The sequence below is a fragment of the Delphinapterus leucas genome, chromosome 20 (assembly GCF_059928025.1).
Source record: "Delphinapterus leucas isolate spDelLeu-1000000601 "Yukka" chromosome 20, BTC_Dleu_Yukka2, whole genome shotgun sequence".
NCBI classification, from domain to species: domain Eukaryota; kingdom Metazoa; phylum Chordata; class Mammalia; order Artiodactyla; family Monodontidae; genus Delphinapterus; species Delphinapterus leucas.
In genome coordinates, this window is record NC_143148.1 from 60893565 (window position 1) to 60915474 (window position 21910).

Below are 21910 nucleotides of genomic sequence, written 5' to 3' on the forward strand. Positions count from 1 at the left end.
CGGCGCTGCGGTCGGCGCCCCCAGATCCTCACACCCCCCAAGGCTCCCCCGGAGCGTGCCCCGCGGCCACTCACGGCAGAGCCCCAACCCTGGGCAGGACCTCCCCGCCGCTGTGCTGCCGGCCCGGGGCATCGCAGAGCCAGAATCCATGCTCGCTTCAGTGAGCGCCGTCGGTGGGGAGGCCGAGAGGTGTGTTTTGGAAGGAACGCTCGTCTTGGCAGCTCTGGGGGGGTGTACGTGGCAGAGACTGGGGGGCACTTGATCCAGGGGTGAACGGACCGCAGGCTGGGGAGGGTGAAGGGGTGGGACCTGGTGCTCTTGAGTGAACAGCTCAGAACCACACGGGCTGCCTGTGACTAAGGATCCTGTTTGGTTCTGGAACGACCCAGGCCACCAAGGTTGTGAGCCCCACGTGCTACCCTGTACACTGGGCACCCTCCCAGCCCTGACCTCCACCCACAGAGGCTGCCCGTGTGCTCCAGGGTGCGGTTGGGGCCCCAGGCCGGTCAGTGTGGCAGGAAGTGTGACCCAGCCATCTCCAGCGTGCACCCAAGTCCTGGTCCGTCGGCCCATCTGCCAGGAAGTCTGTGGCATCCTGATCGTGATGTGGGGTCACCTACTGCAGAGGCCTGTGAGGTCATCCTTCCAGCTGTTCCCGAGTTGGGGGCGCCTCTGTGCCTTGCACACCCGTGGCAAGGACAGGGCCCTGCAGACGTGGTTACCCCTCCCACCACCCACAGCCAGCTCGGAGACTGAGCCTGCCCTAGAACCACATGGTCCCCACCAGGGTGGCCTGTGATGAACTTCAGCAAGTAAGTCTGCTGGGGGTCTTCTGGGAAGGGGATTGATCTTTGAAAATGACAGGCAAGCAAGGAGAGCTTGGCGCCCTACCTCTTCCAACCTTAAATACATTTAGGTGAAGGTGTGATGTGTGGCGCTACAGCAGCCATCTTGCAACCAGGAATCCAACTTTAAAATGAAGAGCCAGTGTCCTGGGGATAGTGAAGCAGAGGCTGGGCCCAGGAGGTGATGAAACTGCTCACCCCCCAGGCCTGGTGCCCACCCAGTGTTCTGTCGTGCTGCTCCGTCTAATGGGGGTGAGAAGACAGCCAAGGCCCTCACATCTAGGCACCTGCTGTAAAGGCTCAGCTGACCACTCAGGCCTTGTGCTGCTCGTGCATTGCTGATGGATTGTGCTCTTTCCCATCAAGTCACACCCCACCTCAGGTCTTCAGCATGGGCACCAAAGGGTGGGCACAAAAGCCCCTCTTTTCCCTGCGTTAAAGGAAACTAGACAACCCTGGAACCCAGACCCTTTGACCCAGCTCTGGGCCAGGTCTTTCTGAGATCTCTCCGTGGTGAGGGGAGGGGGCAGGGGCGCTGGCTGCACTCCCTGTGGCTGCTGTCGGGGGACCCCCATGAAGTCAGGCCTCCCCGGCGTGGCCGTGGCTAGACAGGGGCGCCCCTTGGCTCTGCAGGCAGAAGCTCCTCAGGCTGCAGCTCCCATGAGCTCCCTCACACGGTGAGCCTTCGTGTGCTGCGGGCCTGATCCTGTTCTGGTGCTGGGGACCCAGCACTGAGACAGTTCCTGCTCTCACAGCCTCATGAGTGGTCGGCACGTGGTCTCATGTGGTATGTCCTTTGAGGGGGTGGCCGTCCCCCCCCCCATCTCTGGCCAGTCCTCACTTGCTTTCTTCCGGGGGCACTGGAGGTCGAGCGGGTAGGACTGGCCGCAGAGTTAGCTGTGGTTTCACGTGGCCGTTTCCCAGGACTGTGACCAATCGCAGCTCAGCTGTACCTGCTGTCCCCCTCCCTCGGGGTGAGAACCAGACAGGGAGTCTCGAGGCCTGCCCAGGAAGAGGGCTGTGGTCTCATGGCAAAGGCCACCCAGTTCTCCTGGCCTTTGAAGTCTCAGGCTGGGGCGCTGGGTCTGGGGAGGCGCGGCAATCTCAAAGGCCTCATTTATGGAGCCGTGATGACATGTAAGCTAGAGGCAGGACACTGCTCGCCCGGCGGCCAGGGAGTCCTGGGACTCACGTGGCAGAGACACCAGGGTTCAGGGCAGCGATGCCAGCACTGCCCCCATCGTGGCTCTGCCTCGTGGTCCTGCCCTGGGACCCTTTGCTCCCTTTGGGGTTCTCCACCAGGAGGTGGGGCGCCCTGGTTCCTGTGGAGCCCGGGCGAGGCCCTTCCTTCCACCCTCCTCTACGTGGCGGGTGGGGGACTCGTGCACGGCCAGAAACAGGCAAACGGGTCCACCAGGGTGTAAAACGGTTTGGCGGAATCTACCAAAGCTGAAGGTGTGCCTCTGACCATGCGGTCCCACCCGTGTGTTACCCAGCAGCAGTGTCTGTGACAGACGGGGGCCACCCAAATGCCCACGCGACCTGCGCGTTAACGACCGTTGCGTGCGTCCGCGAGGGTGTCTCAGTGCTGAGTGAGGAAGGGTCCGGAGTCCACGCGTATCAGGTTCCAAAACAGGCAAAGTTAACCGATGATCGGGGCCGGGAGGACACCCCGGAGGGTCTGGTGCAGTCGGTGTTTGATTGATTGGGTGCTGCATTCCCGGCTGTATTTGGATGAGGTGTGCACCAACCTGCATGTTTATGATTCATGTACTCTCATGTACGACGCGCTTCAATAAATAGCACCAACAGAGGCAAAGGGGGAAAGGGCCGTGTGAGTCGTCAAGGGCAGGGAAGGGAGCTGACGCTGGTGAGCAGGTGCGCCCTCCCCCGTCTGCTGAGGGGCACAGGAAGGACCCAAACAGGAACATCACAGCTCAGCACCTTCAAAGCACCAGACCCTCGGCCGGCCTCTGACTTCCCCCACCCGTGAGGGGCCGGCCCTGCGGTCCATGCCCACCCCGCCCTCAGAGGAGGCTTTGTCGTCAGCACCGGGCACTCTTTAGTGACAGAGTGCTGGCTCGGCTGCGGTGACCTTTTGCAGAGGCAGTGGGGGCCGTCGGGGGAGGTCTGGCAGCTCTGTCCCCGCCCCTGCCCCGGGAGGAGCCGGAGCGCAGGAAGTGGCTGGGGGTCCTTGGGGCAGGACCGCCTTCAGTCCGCGTTTAACGTGGGGCAGGCTGGTGTGTGTGCGCATGTGCGCGTGTGTGTTTCTGAGGCACGATCCGACGGCTTCAGGGAGGATGTGGTGGTCTTGCATAGGGCCTGGAAGAGGGCTGGAAGTCTCAGAGGCAGGTCCGGAGCGGGACCCCCGCGCCCGTGACACCTGGAGGGGAGGCGGGCTGAGCACGGCGCGGCTGGCCAGACTGCAGTGGTCTGAGCGCCAAGCTGCCGGGACAGGCCCGGGCGGAGCTGCGCCATCTAGCGGCAGCCCTCGCGCTGCAGCCCGGGCACACGCCCGTCACGGTGCCGCCCTCAGGGGGAGGGGCTCTGCGGAAGCCTTTAAAGGTCCTGAGGAAGGCAGGCGGTCTCATAGGACCGAAGGTAGCAAGAGGCCTAGAAATGTCCGGATCTGGGCGACCGCGCCTCCAGGGAAGAGGGGAGGTGGACTGAGGACCAGGACAGAGACACTGAGCCCTTAGGGCTGGCAGCTGGGAGCTTGGGGTCCTGGCTGGGAAGTGACGACTGGTGGAGAGGCCCGGGGCCGCGCCTGGGCCGACATTTGTCCAGCCCCGGAGGACGGAGTGTGAGGGGCCTCCCGGTGGAGCCATGAGCTGGGCGGGACCCTGAGAGCAAGGGCCCCTTCCTGCTCCCTGGCAGGACGATGCCTGTGCTCGGCCCCCAGAGGCAGCTGCTGAGTCCCCTCAACTCCACGTCCCCAGCCACCCCCCGCCTCGGGCTGGCCACCAACCAGACGGGGCCCCAGTGCCTGGAGGTGTCCGTTCCCGAAGGGCTGTTCCTCAGCTTGGGGCTGGTGAGTCTCGTGGAGAACGTGCTGGTGGTGGCCGCCATCATCAAGAACCGCAACCTGCACTCGCCCATGTACTACTTCATCTGCTGCCTGGCCGTGTCCGACCTGCTTGTGAGCGTCAGCAACGTGCTGGAGACGGCCGTCATGCTGCTGCTGGAGGCCGGCGCCCTGGCCCCTCGGGCCGCCGTGGTGCAGCAGCTGGACGGCGTCATTGATGTGCTCATCTGCAGCTCCATGGTGTCCAGCCTCTGCTTCCTGGGCGCCATCGCCGTGGACCGCTACATCTCCATCTTCTACGCCCTGCGGTACCACAGCCTCGTGACCTTGCCCAGGGCGTGGCGGGCCATCGCGGCCATCTGGGTGGCCAGCATCCTCGCCAGCACCCTCTTCATCGCCTACTACAACCACACGGCCGTCCTGCTCTGTCTCGTGAGCTTCTTCGTAGCCATGCTGGTGCTCATGGCGGTGCTGTATGTCCACATGCTGGCCCGGGCGTGCCAGCACGCCCGGGGCATTGCCCGGCTCCACAAGAGGCAGCGCTGCACCCAGCAGGGCTTCGGCCTCAAGGGCGCAGCCACCCTCACCATCCTGCTGGGCACCTTCTTCCTCTGCTGGGGCCCCTTCTTCCTCCACCTCTCGCTCATCGTCCTGTGCCCTCAGCACCCCACCTGTGGCTGCGTCTTCAAGAACTTCAAACTCCTCCTCACCCTGGTCATCTGCAGCGCCATCGTGGACCCGCTCATCTACGCCTTCCGCAGCCAGGAGCTCCGGAAGACGCTCCAAGAGGTGCTGCAGGGCTCCTGGTGAGCTGCTGGGCAGAGGGAGGAGGTGCTGTCGTGCGGCCCAAGCCCTGGGTGGCCGGGGCGGTCCCTTGGCAGAGAGGACGGGCTAGGCCATCTCTGAAGGTGTGGATGCACAGATCCTCTGGGGTCCGGGAGGGGAATGGCATGAAGCTCCAGGAGGAGCTGTGGGGGATGGATGAGGCTGGGGAGACTGCGGGGCACAACCCACGTCTCTCGAGTCCCCCCCTCGTGCAGAGACCCGCCGCACCCACTCTGGGACTGCCCCCCCCCCCGACCCCCGTCCACTGGGATGTGCAGTGTGGTGGCAAAAGCTGTCGGCAGTGCTGCTCCAAGAACTTTGTGACCAGCAAGGAGGAAGGCGTGGAGCCACAGTGGGAGGGTGGGGCTTCTCTCTTCTAAGGCTCAGTGGTGACCGAGAGCCAGGGCTCAGCCCATCTGTCGACACCGCACGCCCCCGGCAGACAGTGCCGGCCAACACCTGCTCTGGGTGAAGCAGGGGCCATCGGCCTGAATTGGGGACCAGTACCCAGGCTCCTGGGGCCAGGAAGCAGTCTGGTAATAAATTCTATGCTTGGTGCAGCCTCCTTGCCATCTGTCTCGCCTCCTTCCAGAAGCTGCTTGAAGCTTGAGGTGGAGGAGTGGGGGCGGGGCTGAGGGGGGAAGGAAGGAAGGAAGGCCCAGGAACCAGCCAGCAACCGTGGCTGGGCTGCCCAGGTGAGGAAACCACAGCCCCACCTGGGGGAGAGCGCGGGAACCTGACCACACCCACCCGATCCTGTGCCTTTGCTTTCTCTGGGGTGCAAACCCCCGCCCAGAGCAACTGGAGTAAGGGCAGCAGCTCCCCTGCCCCCAGCCACCACCATGGTGACAAGACCCCAGCACTGTCCAGGCGCCCTCAAATGCAGCAGAAGCAGGACCACAGTGACCCATGTGTGACCCTGGCCAGAACATGGCCCTCTCTCGGCCCAGTCCTGCAGCCCCTCGTCCGTATCCCTGCCTCGTCCAGCGGCAGGGTGGCCTGGAGGCTGGGGTCTGCTCTCTTCCAAGTGCTGCCCTTCTGGGAGGAGGGTCAGGACTCCACCAGCCCTGGGGGGTGTGAGGCAAGGCCGCCCAGAAGGCCGTGAGGCTGTCCAGGGGCTACAGGGGTGTCCAAGCCCCAGGGGAGTGGGCCTCTGTGGCGGACCGTGCTGACTGATGCTGGGAGCCCTTGGGTCCTCCCTCTGCTGCAGCCCTGGGCTGAGTTCCCACCTGCTTCCTCCACAGACACAGCATACATTCGACCGCCTTCCTGGTACGGGCTCAGTGGAAGAACAGTAATGGTATCAGCCAACTCCAAGGCAGGTCTAGTAATGCCTGCAGCCCCTGCCGCCCCCTGGCCAGCCACCCGAGCCCCGTCCCGGCCAGTTCCTGCCCGCCCACCACTGGCAGCTCCAGCCCTGACTGCTGACCTCGGGGCTGGGAGCTGGTTCCCAGCAGGGCCGGCTTTTGCTGGGAGACGGGATGATGAGTCAGCCTCGAGCCGGGCACCAGAGCCCTCTGGGGATGGAGGAGGAGCTGGCCTGGCCCGATGCCACCCTGCAGGGCGGCAGGGCTGGTGATGGGTCCTGGTCAACGGGATGCAAAACTTCTTCCTTTGCTCAACAGGGAGGCGCAGCCAGCTCCAGGGAAGAGCCAAATGCTCCCCAGGACCCCCTGAATGGGGACAGGGAGGGGCCCCAGGCGGCTGGAAGCCAACCACAGAAAGCCACATCATGGACGTGTTGTGAGGGAGGGCGTCTCTCGAGAACAAAAGGCCCATTTCTAGACTTGCCAAACTGGGGAAGCTGCAAGAGGAGAAAGAGAGGGGCGCGCACACAGCTACACCACACAAGCAGTGTGAGCGCACACACAGGAACAGGTCCGCACGGTGTGGCTGAGACCCTTCCTGAGGATTTTGTTACTGAAATATCAGGAGGACTTGATGATAGGCGGTTTCACTCTAACGTCTGACCCCAGCAGACTGCTAGGCCACTGGGTCGTCCAGCCTCTGAACTGCGTGTCCACTTCACCGCCTCCCTTCTCTCTCTTATGCGCACACCATCTCCCTACATAGCTCCCCCAGGCCACCGAATTTCCTTGGCCTCACTTGGACCAAGACTCCAGGGGTACAGGTGACATCAGGGAGAGTGAGTCAGACAGAAACCACTGCCCTCCCCCCACCCCACCCCCAGTCAGTTCTGTGCCTGGCTTGTTTGTGTCCTTCTGACAATTCCTGACACCGATGTTCACTGAGCAGCAGCTACGTGCCAGGTGCTGTGCCTGGCAGGGGTACAGAGCAGCCCCACCTGCTAGGTCCGTTTGGAATCTCATGGCAGCCCCCTGGGGAAGAAGGGGCAGGTGGCATCCCCCCGTGCAGAGAACAGTGAAACTCAGAGCTGCCATAGCAACCCACCGCCCCCCTCCTGCACTCACAGCCCTTCTGACTCAGACGTTTGGGAGCCCTGCCCCATGATTTCTTTCTTCTGGAGAGAAGTCGGTGCCTGCTGCAGCCTTTTCCTGGCTACCCCACCATTAAGGGACCCGGCAAAGCTCAGAGTACCTGGTCCGCCCCTTCGCGACACAAGACAGGGAGCTGGAAGGCGCCCATGTTGGCCTTTCCGGGTGGGAAATGGGGTTGGTCCCTACACAGGTGTGGACAAGAAAGACCCTCCTCGCAAAGCCGAGGGGCGAGGCTGCCGCTGGGATGGGATAGAGGCGGCAGCCGGGGCGGGGGCCGAGGGCCAAGGGGGCTTCTATTGTCCTCCCTGGAGCTCGCCAGCCCCTCCTTTCGGGTGCGCGGTCCCCAGACCCCTGGGGCGGCGGGAGGAGGCGCTGCAGCGCGCGGTGGAGCGGGGATGCGCGGTGCTGATGCTGCAGCCCTGCCGCATTCTGCGGCGGCGTCCCCGGATTGGCCGCGCGCGATGACGCCAGGCCAGGCGCGGCGGGCGGGGCCCAGCCTATAAGAGCGGGCGGCGGGGGCGGCAGATCCTCCGCAGCCAGCCCCGGCTCCAGCGCGTCCGCCTGCGTCCCGCAGCCGCCCGCCACACGCACCGAGCATGAGGGAGATCGTGCACATCCAGGCCGGCCAGTGCGGCAACCAGATCGGGGCCAAGGTGAGGCCGCGCGCCGCCCCCCTGCGCCGGGCTCCGCACCCGGCGCGCATCCCGCGTCCCCCGCCCCCTCCTCGAGCCGGTCCCCGGGGGGAGGGAAGCAGGGAGGCGGTACGCGCAGAGCCGCACCCCGAGCCTCACTCGCCACTGCGAAGCCTAGAAGAAAAGGATGGGCTTGCCCTCGCTGCGGGCTGCCGGGACGCCGGGTCGTCCCCTCTGCCATTCCCACCCCCGCCTTTCCGCTGCCCCTACCGGGCTCACCTCGGGCCTGCGGGAGCATAGCCCAGGTCAGCCGCTAAACTCCATCCACCCGCCGCTGCAGGTGCGGGGAGGCGGGGGGGCGCTGGCTGGGCGTGGCCCTCTTCTCTGGGGTCACAATGCAGCCTTAGGCGAGATGGGTGGGGTGGGCAGGTTTGGGTGGGGCTCGCCCCAAAGCCATAATGATCCCCCCCCCCCCGGCACGCCAGTAACTTGGTACCCTCCAAGAGTCCAGAGCCGCCCCATGCCCCCGCCTAGCTTTGACCACCCTCAGCTTCCTGGCCGCACCCTTTTCCTTTGTTGGGGGAGGAACTGGGCCCGGACTCGGGATGACCTTGGTTGAGGACTGGACTTTCCCTCAGCGTAGCCCTGCCTGGGCAACCCCTGGCCCCTCGCCACAGGGTTGGATCAAACCCACGTAGGGACCGCGAGTCTCGGGGTCGGACGTGGAAACAAAGCCGGGGTGGGCGGGTGGGGTCGAGAGCTACTTCACCACTAGGCCCCTCCCCTCCATTGTTAGCCCACCTCACAGATGTTGGAACTGAGGCGGGAAGGGGATGGCGTCATCCCCAGCCGAACCCAGGAGGCAGGTGTCCCATCCCTAAGTCCAGCGAAGCTGTCCCTTGCCCAAGGTCACACAGCAAGTGGAGACAGAGCCTCTCCACCCTCCGGCTCTCAGTCTCTGCAGATGCCCAGCGCAGGGCTCAGGCTGGGTGGGTGCGGCCTGCTGCCCCCTGTGCTCTCCTCAGAACAATATAGGGGAGGGGGGGGGGGGCGGGTGGCTTTGTCAGCACCAAGGCCAGGGACCCAGCGAGGGCTGGTGTCGAGCTGGTTCCCCAAGGAGGCAGTGGGAGGAGACAGGTCCTGGAGAGGAAGGGGCCAGGAAAGGCTTCCTCTGGAGGCTGTTGCCATGGAAACCGGGCAAGAACAAAAAGCTAATTACAACAGGGCTGGGGCAGCCACGTGGCTGACATGTAAATTGCAACTTGGGCTCTAGGGTGGAGGCGCCTCACATGGGGGGGAGGGCGTGGGGGGGAGGGCGTAGTGGGGAGACACCCTAATCACCGAGGAGACAGCTGTGCCTGCCTGAGGAAGGGGCTGGGGGAGGGGAGGCCTGGGGGACCAAGGCCTCAAATTAAATCAGGGCTCTGGGGGCTGTCACTGACAGCTGCCCTGGACGGGCAGAAGGGGCCATGGGCTCATTAATGTGGTCACAGGGGCCAGGCCTGCCCTGAGCATCTGCTCCTCCGAGAGTCAGGGGTCACTGAAGGGAAGCAGGGCAGCCTGAGTCCCACCATGAGCCTGGGGGAGTGGTGATCCTGTCACGGGGCTTCCTTCTATGGCTGGACCGGCACTGATCAGGCAAACGCAGGTTCATGCCCAGCTGCAGCCCCCATGGGTGGGGGGCAGGGCAGAGGCAGCGGCCCGAGTGCTGGACAGTGGCCTCCGCAGAGATTTTTTTCCTGCTTCAAGTGCAGTGGCCCTTGGGTTTGCTCATTACTTTTTATTCATTTTGGCTTAATTTCCTTAACTCTTGTTTGTTTTTAAAACTAATATCTGATCCTTTTTAACAATGCAAAAGAGAGAGTGGTGGATTTGGGGGGGAGGGGGATCGTTTCTTCCTTTTCAACCGCTGCCCTTTGCAGTGACCAGTGGAAGCAGTCTAGTGGTTTCCTTCCGGCCTCCCAGCCCTGGAAAATCTCCAGAACCAAACTGGACGCGCTCACAGCGTGTGTGGGGATTTGCCTGCCCCGGCACCCAGCACCTGCCCTGTGGACAGGCATGCGTTCCTTGGCCATTTTTGTTTCCAGCTTCCGTACTGGTTGTGACCTCCTGGTGGAGGGAGAGCAAACTTTTCTCGCCCATCACCAGCAAGCAGTAGCTGACTGGGGTGGGCAAGAGGGGCTGCTTCCCCTGCTTGGGGGCGGGCCGCCCGCTCGGGAGAGGGCCTGGCTGCGGGTGGGAATGGGAGTGGAAGTTATGGAGGGAGGTCAGGGCGATAGGGGCCAGGAGAGAGCAGGGCTCTCCTGAGAGGTGACATGACAGCATTTATGACTCGTGACGATGACCACTACGTGTTGGGCGCTGCACCTCTCGAGGCTGCGGTGGGATTGGGTGTCGCCCTTCCCCAAGGATAAAAAAAACGCCTGGGATGGACAGAGCAGGAGTTTGAATCTAGGCCTGTGTGGACACATCAGGATGGGCAGGGAGACCCCAGCTCCCACAGTGGGGCGAGGAGTCTGAGGACCCCACCCTCCACCCCTAGGGGGCAGGGCCGTCCCGGAGCCTTTGTCTGCGCCCAGCCTCTCGGCCGCTGGGCGGGGCCTCGGAAGGGCGGGGCCTGGCCCTGACAACCAATGGGAAGAGGAATTTCCTGGTTTCCGCACCCCACCCCCACCCCCGCCCCTCCCAGTTGGGTCCAGCTTAACGCCCCCCCAGTCGGCCAGCCCTCCCTCCCGGGAGCCACTGCACCCCTCTTGCCTTGGGCTCCTGCGCGCGCCCCGCCACCTCCCCCGCCCACGAGCATAGGCGCCGCAAAGGTCAGTACCACGGACAGCGCCGGGGCGCACGCCCCCAGCTCGAGACAAAACCGTGGGGTCTGAAATAGGAGCCCTGGCCTGGACCCTGGGGTCCGCGCGCCACCTGGCAGTTTTCTCATCTGTAGTGATGATCATAATTATTCTTTAATTTATAAAATAGTATTTTGTTATTTATTAAATGTTATATGATCTGTATATATAATATATTCTAAGTTTTATTATTTTAAATCACAATTCGTATTTGTTTTAACTACAAAAGCAATTATTAACGTATTCTCCTTCTAAAAAGTTGAAACATTGCAGATAAGGCTAAAGTGCCCAGGTAAGCACCTCGTCCCTCTCCGTCCCTCTCTTCAGGCAGGACAAGTTATTTTCCACTATTCTAGTCCATCTTCTGTGCATAAGCACCTATGTATAAAAAATATAGCATCTGCTGTGAGATTCTTGCTTTTACTCTGTATGTCATTGCAATGTGCCTTTTCCCCTAAGGGTGTGCCTTGGAGATCTGCTCATACCAGTGGTGATCTCTTATTGCAACACAATATTCCAAAGTATATTGATTTTTTTTCAAGTATCTTTTATTTTATTTATCAGTGAATATGACTTTACAAATTTAAATAACATCTAAGGCCTTTTAATTTTGTGAGGCCAACATTTGCTGACTGCTTTTATGTGTCAGGCCTTGAGTTGACCACTTGAAGTGGGTATCATATTATGTCCACTTTACAGATGAGAAAACGGAGGTCCTGAGAGGTGGAGTCACTGGCACACACTGGCCAGTGCTGGGGTCTGCACTCACTCTGGTCTGCTGCCTCCTGGAAGCCTATGCATGTCATAGAGCGGTCCAGAGAACTTTCCATAGACGTGTTGGTGGCTCGGTGGCTGAGTCACTCTCTCCCCCTCCCACACTTGCCATCTCAAGCTCATCCCTTCTCTACAGGGGCTGTGGGTATCTCTGAAGCCAGAGGTCTGGGGTGTCCCAGGGCTGTGGGAACCAAGGCCCGCGGCTCACACTGTCCTGAGGAGGGCATGGGGAACCCAGCAGTGGGAGGAAGCTCTGATCAGGCCCTGAATGCCTCAGTGACACCTCTAATTCCAGCAGTAATGCACACTTAATGCAGAAAAAAAGAAGAAAACTTATCAATGACAAAAACACACAAAGGAGGAAGAAGTCCAGCTCCCGCCCTTGCTGAGAGCTGACCTCTGATAACAGTCTCTCTGCGTGAAATGCCAAGATTCTTCTGTACATTTTATAATAATGACAGTTCATACTTCTCAGGTTTAAAAATGTTTTTATTTTTAACTAATCTTTTTTTTTTTTTTTGAGAAGTTAACATGTGTACGTGACAAAAATTCCAAAAGAACCAAACGGTGTGCAGTGCCAAAGCCTCTCCCCCAGCCCCGGACCACTCTCAGGCACGGCTGCCTCCCCCAGCCCCGGACCACTCTCAGGCACGGCTGCCGGGAGCAGATTTTTGAATGTCTGTCAGAGACATCTATATATAGATACGCACGTGAAAACTGATTTCTAACTGCTTTTCTCACTGAGCAGTCTTTTCCAGAGCACATGACCCATGTGTAGAGGCCCTTTGCTTCTTGGGGCCTTCACACCCGTTCTTCTGAGTCACCCCAACCCTGAGGGGCAAAGGGGAGGGGCACTGGTAAGTCACACGGTGTGTGACCACGATCTCCGGCCTGCATGGGCAGCTGTGCTCTGAGACAGCCTGGAAGTGCCCCTGGGGCGAGCACAGAGCACTGCGCAGCCTTCCCTTCACCCAGGGCGGGTGTCTTTGCGTGCTAATAATCCCACACGGCACTCACCATTCACAGGCTCTGTGCAGAGTAACTTGCTTTATTCTCAAAACAACCTGGCTTCATCATCAGGCCCACTGAACAGGTGAGGCCACTGAGGCACAGAGAACCTTCAGGACCTGCCCAAGGTCACGCAGCTGGGAAAGGGTGGTCCTGCCCTGCCCCAGTCCTGAGAGAAGCACGGTAGGTTCCTGCCCAGGGCGAGCAGGGCAGGAGGCCGTGGGGAGAGTGAGCCCTTGAAGCTGGGGCTGTGCCATCTCAGCTTGGACAGTCTGGGTAACCCCAGGCAAGTCATTCCCCACTCAGGCCCCTGTGGTTCCTGTTGGCTAAGGCTGCTGACGTGCTGGACGCTGCCAGGCCCTGTCACTGGACATCTTTGCCTCGACACTGAGGGGCACGTGTGTCCTGGACCCTGTCTCCAGCGCTTACCTTCTCTGTGCTTCAGCTTTCTCATCTGAAAGGAGGGAATTAAAAGCGAAACACCCCAAGAGGGTGTTTATTACTCATGGAGAAGTAGACTGTCCAAGGCCCCTGGTCACCAAGGGCAGAGCTGGGTCTGGGGATCCGGGTCTGTGTCAGCTGAGCCCTGAACCACGCTGAAGGCTCTGGTCTCCATAGACATGCATATTTATTATGACAATTTTCTTACAGATGACAGAGCTAGGGGCTCTTTTTCAAAGTCACTCAAAGGGACTAGTGCAGGCTTTGGGTCCAAGCCCCTAATTTCGTACCAGGGCTTCAAGGCTATGGGAGGGAAGGGGCCTGGTGGGGGTCACAACCACCTACTGACCCCTCCGTTCCCCCTGCAGTTCTGGGAGGTCATCAGCGACGAGCACGGGATAGACCCCAGTGGCAATTATGTAGGGGACTCGGACCTGCAGCTGGAGCGCATCAGCGTCTACTACAACGAGGCCTCTTGTGAGCCCCCATCCTGGACTGAGGGGTGGGGTGGGGGGACCTTGACTGCTGGGTCCCAGCATCTCTGCCTTCCTTTCGGTTGGCTGGCAGGTGCGACCAGAGACTCACAGAATAAAGACAGGGCATCCTAATAACCCTAGCGAGATTCAAATGTGTTTAATGGCCATGAGACACACGCACAGTCCGGTGGAATGGCCAGGGCTGGGCAGGGTCCCAAAGGCCCCTTCAGGAGGCCCATGGGAGGGTCCAGAGCAGGGGTTACCTGGAGAGGTCGGGCAGGGGCTACTCAGCAACTGGTGCGAAATGGTGTCTTTAGTGAACTGGCAAAATATTAACCTGCCCACGTAGACATGGGATTTGGTCCTGGCTGTCCGGATGTCAACCATGACTCCCTTTTCACACGTGGCTCCTGCCTCTCTGACCCCAGAGTCTGAGCTCTTAGGGTGAGAGCACGAGGCTGGCAGTCCGGGGCAGGACGTAGGGGGCAGGAGGGGCGCCTAGCTTCTGTGACCCATGTAACCCACCCCTCTGCCCTCAGCTCACAAGTATGTGCCTCGGGCCATCCTGGTGGACCTGGAGCCTGGAACCATGGACAGCGTCCGGTCTGGGGCCTTCGGGCACCTCTTCAGGCCTGACAACTTCATCTTCGGTAAGTTTCCCCTGCCCCAGCCTCTCCTGGTGGACCCCACTGCCGGCAAACCCAGATCAACAGAAACAAGGGCAGAGTCACCCCTGCCTGTGACCCTGCAGAGCAGACCTGATCTCCCCAATCTGCAGCCTGGGACAGAGTCCCAGGGAAAGGGTTCTGTGCAAGGAGCAGAAACCACTTGTGATTTCAAGCAGAACGATGTGTGCAACAGAGGCTTGAGCTCACAGGATCCTTAGAGAGATGGGGGCGGGGGGCAGAAGCAGTGCCTCCAGAGGATACCGGCTCACGAGCACGTGACGTTGCTGTGGTCAGGTCAGCTGTCCTCACGCCCTTGAGTCTGGTGGCAGGGCCCTGGGTGCTCACACAGTGACAGGAGGAAGGCCACAGCCCACTTCCACCCCCCAGCGCTCAGCACCCCGACTCATGGGCATGAGCCTCCTCCCGACCCCGGGCTGTGAGGGGTGCTGGGGTTGCAGTTTACCCTTCCAGCACAGCCGGCCAGAGGGTGGATGGCCTGGAGGGGAGGGCTGATCGACTCCCCACACTGTGTGGCTGGGAGGGGTTGAGAAGGTGCGGGCAGCCCCGCTTCATGGAGGGTAAACAGGCACAGGGCTGCGTCCGCGGCTGCCATCAGGCAGGCACTGGAGGTCTGACCCCGTCCGTGTCCCCCTGCCCCCGTCCCAGGTCAGAGTGGGGCCGGCAACAACTGGGCCAAGGGCCACTACACGGAGGGCGCCGAGCTGGTGGACTCGGTCCTGGACGTGGTGCGGAAGGAGTGTGAGAATTGCGACTGCCTGCAGGGCTTCCAGCTGACCCACTCGCTGGGGGGCGGCACGGGCTCGGGCATGGGCACCCTGCTCATCAGCAAGGTCCGCGAGGAGTACCCCGACCGCATCATGAACACCTTCAGCGTGGTGCCCTCGCCCAAGGTGTCGGACACGGTGGTCGAGCCCTACAACGCCACGCTGTCCATCCACCAGCTGGTGGAGAACACGGACGAGACCTACTGCATCGACAACGAGGCGCTGTACGACATCTGCTTCCGCACCCTCAAGCTGGCCACGCCCACCTACGGGGACCTCAACCACCTGGTGTCGGCCACCATGAGCGGGGTCACCACCTCCCTGCGCTTCCCGGGCCAGCTCAACGCCGACCTGCGCAAGCTGGCCGTGAACATGGTGCCCTTCCCGCGCCTGCACTTCTTCATGCCCGGCTTCGCCCCGCTCACCGCCCGCGGCAGCCAGCAGTACCGTGCGCTGACGGTGCCCGAGCTCACCCAGCAGATGTTTGACGCCAAGAACATGATGGCGGCCTGCGACCCCCGCCACGGGCGCTACCTGACCGTGGCCACCGTCTTCCGGGGCCGCATGTCCATGAAGGAGGTGGACGAGCAGATGCTGGCCATCCAGAGCAAGAACAGCAGCTACTTCGTCGAGTGGATCCCCAACAACGTGAAGGTGGCCGTGTGCGACATCCCGCCGCGCGGGCTCAAGATGTCCTCCACCTTCATCGGCAACAGCACGGCCATCCAGGAGCTGTTCAAGCGCATCTCGGAGCAGTTCACGGCCATGTTCCGCCGCAAGGCCTTCCTGCACTGGTACACGGGCGAGGGCATGGACGAGATGGAGTTCACCGAGGCCGAGAGCAACATGAACGACCTGGTGTCCGAGTACCAGCAGTACCAGGACGCCACGGCCGAGGAGGAGGGGGAGATGTATGAAGATGATGACGAGGAATCCGAGGCGCAGGGCCCCAAGTGAAGCGGCTGAGGGGTGGGACGCGGCCGCGGCCAGGACCGAGAGGTCTGTCCCCTGAGCCATGTAGCCACTGACACACCCCTGCCCTTTCCCCCACCAGGCCCGGTCATGTCACCCTAGGGCTCCCAAGTGTGTGTCCTTTAGTACTTACAGCATCCCCGCCCTGTGTGTCTTCTCAGCTGTCTTCTGCCATAGGTCAAATCCATTTTGCGTGGCCCGTTTGTCTCTCTGCTTTATTATCAGCTCCAGGCCTGATGTTTTATGGTTTGGTTTGTTTTTTTTACTGGTTTGTGTTTATATCTTGGGGGGGATACTTAATAAATTTATTGCTGTCAGATACCCGTGCCTGGTGCTGGAGATTTCTTCTTATTCTGGAAAGTTGGGGCCAGAGGGGTTAGGAGGGGCAGACAGGGAGGCCCGGTGGCGGGGGCAGGACAGAGCATCATCGTCTCCCAGTGGGGGCTGACGTGGGCCTGTGCTTGGAACCTGCAGCTGTCCCAAGGTGCAGCCCCTGGCAGGGGAGCTCCTGGCGGTGGTGCTGGAGAAGGTGGCCATGGCTGCAGGAAGCCCAGGCGTGCTCTCAGGCGACCCGGGACAAGCCCCAGTCCCTCCAGGGTGACTCGTGCCGCAGAGTTTTCCTCTGGCTTATACGGGTGCTAGACGTTAGAGGCAGGCAGCCGAGACCCAAAGGGGAGTCAGGAAGGGGGGACCTTGAGGACTCCCCCGGAAAATGTGGTGTGCTGGAGGGCTGGGGCTTGAGCCCTGGGGAAGGGCGGGTCTGGTCAGCGAGTTGTGGGCACAGCACCCCGCGCAGCCGGACCGGGAGTGAAGTTCTGGCCCACGCGCCCCCTGGCGGTCGTTTCCTGTGGCCGCAGGGCACCCAGGGTCCCGCTGGAAGGGGAAACCTGGCCGCCCCCTCCTCCTATAGGGAGAGAAGTGGAATCCCAGAGGCGCTGCCTGCCCGGGGCCCAGGTGAGCCCGTGCAGAGCTGGACGGGCCCAGACCCTCTGCCCTCGGCCTCCCCACACCCCACCCCTCGAAGCCAGGGTCTCATCAAGGCCAGCTCCCCCGGGACACCCCTGCATCCCACCCTTCTGTGTGGATACCCGGGCAGAGAGAGGCCGAATGGGGCTGATCTGGACCAGGGAATGGAAGCCCCGAGAGGGCCGGCATCCAGGGCTCTGGCAGGAGCGGATGCTTCCAGGCGCCTGCTCCGGGCCAGGCCAGCTCTAAGCCCGTCGCGCGGCTGACCCTGAAGAGCTGTGCTCGCCCACCTCACAGGCAAGGCGGCCAGGTTACAGTGAGCGTGACTGTTTGTGTGTGAGGGTCTGAGCCCTGCGCTGCGCCCTCCTCTCTGGGTGGTGAAGGCCCCGACTCCACGTCCACGGCAGCTTCACAGGGCTGCGGCCTCCATGCACGGTAGGGGAGGGGTGTCCACAGCTCAGGTTCTCCAGGGGCTCAGTGACCCCTAAAGACTTGAGTCCCCTGCCAGGTGTTGACAAAGCTCCCGATAGCCAGGTGCTCATGCTGGGTCCCCCGGTCCATGGTCTTCCCGGGCTCTCTCCTGAGGGGTGGAAAGCTGTGCCTTGTTTAACCTTTACAGTGAGGCCACCAGGCTTCCAGGCAAGAAACGAGGCTCAGAGACGTGAGTGTCTGCCCGTTGGCAGGTGGCACAGCCGGGGGTCCGGCCCAGGCTGTGTATCTCTGCACTTTGCTTCAAGAGGCCACAGATCCACTTCCCTCCTGAGCACCTGCACCTGTGAGAACTTCGTCCTGGCTCGGGTCACTTAGATGAAGCTGGCCTCCTTGGGCCGCCCTGCCTTCTCTGCCTAGACTGCAGCCCCGCTTTAGCGCTCACGATGGCCTAGGACACCTCTGTTGCTCCCCGGGGTTCCTCTCTTGCGGGAGGGGCTTGGCACCTCCTTCCTCCAGCCCTCCCTCCTCTCCTCCTGCTGGGTCCCTCCGCCCCGTCCCTTGAGCCTCCAGCTCGCTTTCTTTCTTTTTTTTTTTTTCTTTTCGGTTTGCGGGCCTCTCACTGTTGTGGCCTCTCCCTTTGCGGAGCAGGGCTCTGGATGCGCAGGATCAGCGGCCATGGCTCACGGGCCCAGCCGCTCCGCGGCATGTGGGATCTTCCCGGACCGGGGCACGAACCCGCGTCCCCTGCATCGGCAGGCGGACTCTCAACCACTGCGCCACCAGGGAAGCCCCGGCTCCCTTTCTTATGAGGGGCCGTTTAGTTCTCTCCTGTTTTCCTCAGTCCTAGCCTCACTCCTCGCAGACATTGTGGAGCAGAGACAAGCCAGCCCTGGGCTCTGCGTGAAGTCCTGACCCACGGCGTCCCTGAGCGAGGTGAATGGCTGTGCTTTATGTCAGTGCATTTCAGAGTGGTTCGCTGTGCACCTGAAAACAGGAACACACATGGAAAGTGGCTGGAACAGCATGTGGCCCATAACAAAAGCCCTAAGTGTTAGCTCTTACATGCCTGTTATTATTGGTGAGGCGAGATTATTTGCAGGGATGCCTGGACAGGAGGGGGCAGGAGAAGCCCGCTCAGGGGTTACTCAGTCTCACCTGAACCTCCCCAAAGGGCTCTGATGGGCCCAGTGCCATCCAGTATTGACACCACTGTTGGATGGCCTTTGGGGCCGCCTACCTCACGGGCTGTTTTGCCTTCAGGTCCGCCTGTCCCTTTCAGCCTGGGTGATGGGCCAGGGGCATCTAGACCTGGGCACACTCCCGGCCCTTGCCCTGCGCCCTCAGCCTGGCATGCAGGGCTGCTCAGGGGCCAGGAGATGGCCTCACCCCCAGGGACAGGGCTGCCAGAGCAAATACAGGACGCCCAGTTACACTGGAATTTCAGATGAAGAGCAAATAACATTGCACTTGGGGACATGTTTATACTAAGCAATCATTCCTCAGTTACAAAATCTGGAAATCTGAGACTGGGGTCCCCGGCAGCCCCACAGCTGGGCCTGTTCTGGGGGCCAGGCAGCCCTGAGCTCTTCATCCACTAGGTCACACATCCCGGCACACTTGTGAGGCGGATGCTTCAGGGGAAGAGGCCGAGGCCTGGAGACAGGCAAAGCTGCCCAAGACCCCAGCCTCCAGGGGCAGGGACACAATTTGCACGGAGGATGCCGGAGCCGAGTCATCATGGATCCCACCACCCCTGGGGGACAACGACAGCTTGAGAAGGGGGGCAGTGAGTGTGGAATGGAGATGACCGTCAACTCTGCCCCTCTCCATGTGGCAGGGCACTTCCCCTCTCTAGGGCACCTTCCCCAGCTGCGAAGAACACGTCCACTCATATTTTAGGAGTCGGAACTCCGTATAGATTCAATCGAAAGAAAAGACTTAGGCTCTTAAAATTCTTTGAAAGCGACTTGCTTAGATAATAATAAATGAGTGGGTACACATACGAGTGCAATAAAGCTCCGCATGTTGAGGCCACCACGTGCAGGGGCTGCTGCCAGCACAGGTGTGGGGTGTGGGGTCCTCCCCAGGAGAGGATGGGCCAGGGCACCGGGGCTGTGGAGGAAGGATGGAGCGAGGCAGAACTGGAGGGAATGAAGTCACAGTGGGCTGGTGTGACGACACCCACCGCAGACCAGGACTGCGAAGCTGAGCAGGATCCCGTTTCCTGGGGAACTGCAGAGTTCAAGTATTAATACGCGTGGGACATTGGTGTGGGTGCTTCCGTATGCTTTTCTATCTTCTTCTCTGAGAGTTTCAGAGGAGGACTGTATTCTCATCCAGCAGGAACCATTTATAAGGTCAGCTGAGAGTTTCCCCGCTTTCCAGCACTCCACTTTCCAGCACCTGTCACACACCTAACATTCCTTCCAGCAGCCCTGGGGAATACAACGGCATGATTGTCAGAGGAAAACCAGAGAACAAAGATGAACGTGGTGGTGCTAACACTAGAATCGAGCCAGCATGTCCCAGATCAGTGGCTGCCTGGGGACAGAGGTGGGGACAGGGTGGGGGGGTGGCAAGGGGGCAGGAGGAAGCCTTTCAGGAAGAGGAAGGATAGGGTTACCATCTTAGTCAGCGTCATAGTTTCTCAGGTGTATGCAATTGTCAAAACTGATCAGATGGTGCACTTGAACACGAAGCTTGTCGTGTGTCAATCACACCTGCATAAAGCTGTCAAGAAAAAAGAAACTTCCAACAGCTGTCATCTCACCGCAAATCAAAGGCAGTGTGTTTACAAGGACCCGCAGCCCCTGGCCTCTCCCGTTCCCCTCCTCGCCCTTCGCTGTTCACCAGACTCTGGCCACAGGAGCCTGCTCTCTGTTGCGCTGGCACACAGCCTCTTGTGGCACCTGGGGGCCTTCGCAGGTGCAGCTCCTGAGCGCTGTTTCCCAGCTGTCCTGCGGTTCTCTCCTTCTTACCGTGTGGGTCTGGAGCACGACGTCCTCCTCCCAGACCTTGTTTGCCACCTTGTCATCCTGTGTATTTTCTTCCTGTGCTTCACATCTCTTACTGATTTGCATCTTTGCTTATTGTCTGTCTGGCTCCTTGAGTTCTGGGGCCGTGTCTGTCTTCTCCCCGCTCTGTCCCAGGGGGAGTGGGCCCCTTGCCAGGTGGAACATTCTTCCTCTCAGGGCCAGTCTCACTCAGGACTGGCCCTTCCTCAGTCCCTGTAAGTAAGTACCTACGTGTCTAGGTACTGTTCTAGTCCCCAAAGAGTGAAGAAAGCAAAAAAAAAAAACCCTTGTTGGGCTTCCCTGGTGGTGCAGTGGTTGAGAGTCCGCCTGCCGATGCAGGGCACACGGGTTCGTGACCCGGTCCGGGAAGATCCCACATGCCGCGGAGCGGCTGGGCCCGTGAGCCATGGCCGCTGGGCCTGCGCGTCCGGAGCCTGTGCTCCACAACGGGAGAGGCCACAACAGTGAGAGGCCTGCATACAGCAAAAAAAAAAAAAAAAAAAAAAACCCTTGTCTACAGCCTTTATTTAGTGTCTGGTGCGGGGCAGGGGGTGGAGGTGGGGTGGAGACAAAAATCAAGTGAAAATGTACAAGACAGAGGACATCAGGCAGTGACACGAGTCATGGAGAGAAACCCAGCAGGCGCCCCTGGAGAGCAGCAATTATACTGGTTCCCACAGACACAGACTTCTCCAGCTCCCGCCCCCATCTCCACTGAGCAGCCCCTAGTCTCACTGTGCCTCAGTTTCATCCTCTGTGAAATGGGGTAGAATTGCAGTGCTTCCCTCCCTCACCAGTTGTGAACAGGGTGGAAGGAAGTACAACCATCTGCTGCTTGCAGTGATTCCCTCTTCCGTTTTTCCCCCCTCAACCACTGGGGTTTCAAAGAAAATTAGGGGACTTCCCTGGTGGCGCAGTGGTTAAGGATCCACCTGCCAATGCAGGGGACATGGGATCGAGCCCTGGTCTAGGAAGATCCCACATGCCATGGAGCAACTAAGCCCATGCGCCACAACCACTGAGCCTGCGCTCTAGAGCCCGTGAGCCACAACTACTGAGCCCACGTGCCACAACTACTGAAGCCCGCATGCCTAGAGCCCGTGCTCCACAGAAAGAGAAGCCACCGCAATGAGAAGCCCGCGCACTGCAACGAAGAGTAGCCCCCGCTCGCTGCAACTAGAGAAAAGACTGCGCGCAGCAACGAAGACCCAATGCAGCGAAAAATAAATAAATTACAAAAAAAAAAAAAAAGAAAATTAAATACCAACGTTTAAAAGAGAGTGGTTTCGACTTAAACCAGGACTTTTGTGATTACGGAAAATCTAGGCAATGCCATCCCCTGCCTATACCATTGTCGACGAAAAATCAATCAGTTGATCTAAGGAAGAAATGGAAAATTTTATTCGAGCCAAATTTGAGGATTATAACCCAGGAACACCATCTCAGTAAAGCTCCAAGGACTGTTCTGCCATTAGAAGTCAAGTCACAGTTATACAGGTTTTTTGAGACAGAGGGCTGGACATCAAATGACATATTATTGACAGTTTAAACAATCTAGATCTAAGCTCATCCTGGCCCCTTACAAGATCAGGAAGGAACCTTATCTTTTTTTAAAAATAGATTTTAGGGCTTCCCTGGTGGCGCAGCGGTTGAGAATCTGCCTGCCAGTGCAGGGGACACGGGTTTGACCCCTGGTTTGGGAGGATCCCACATGCCGCGGAGCAACTAGGCCAGTGAGCCAC

General features: G+C 60.3%; 2 protein-coding genes across 2 annotated transcripts; both read left to right on the forward strand.

The window, feature by feature from the left end:
• Nucleotides 1-104: 104 nt before the first annotated feature.
• Nucleotides 105-5306, forward strand: MC1R (melanocortin 1 receptor). Its single transcript, XM_089903466.1, has one exon. It carries the CDS (start codon nt 3727-3729, stop codon nt 4678-4680), a length of 954 nt encoding a protein of 317 aa, XP_089759592.1. The 5' UTR covers nt 105-3726; the 3' UTR covers nt 4681-5306.
• Nucleotides 5307-7672: 2366 nt separating this feature from the next.
• On the forward strand, nt 7673-16058 carry TUBB3 (tubulin beta 3 class III). Its single transcript, XM_089903460.1, has 4 exons — nt 7673-7807; nt 13224-13332; nt 13871-13981; nt 14666-16058. Exons 1-4 carry the CDS (start codon nt 7751-7753, stop codon nt 15739-15741), a joined length of 1353 nt encoding a protein of 450 aa, XP_089759586.1. The 5' UTR covers nt 7673-7750; the 3' UTR covers nt 15742-16058.
• The last annotated feature ends 5852 nt before the right edge of the window (nt 16059-21910 follow it).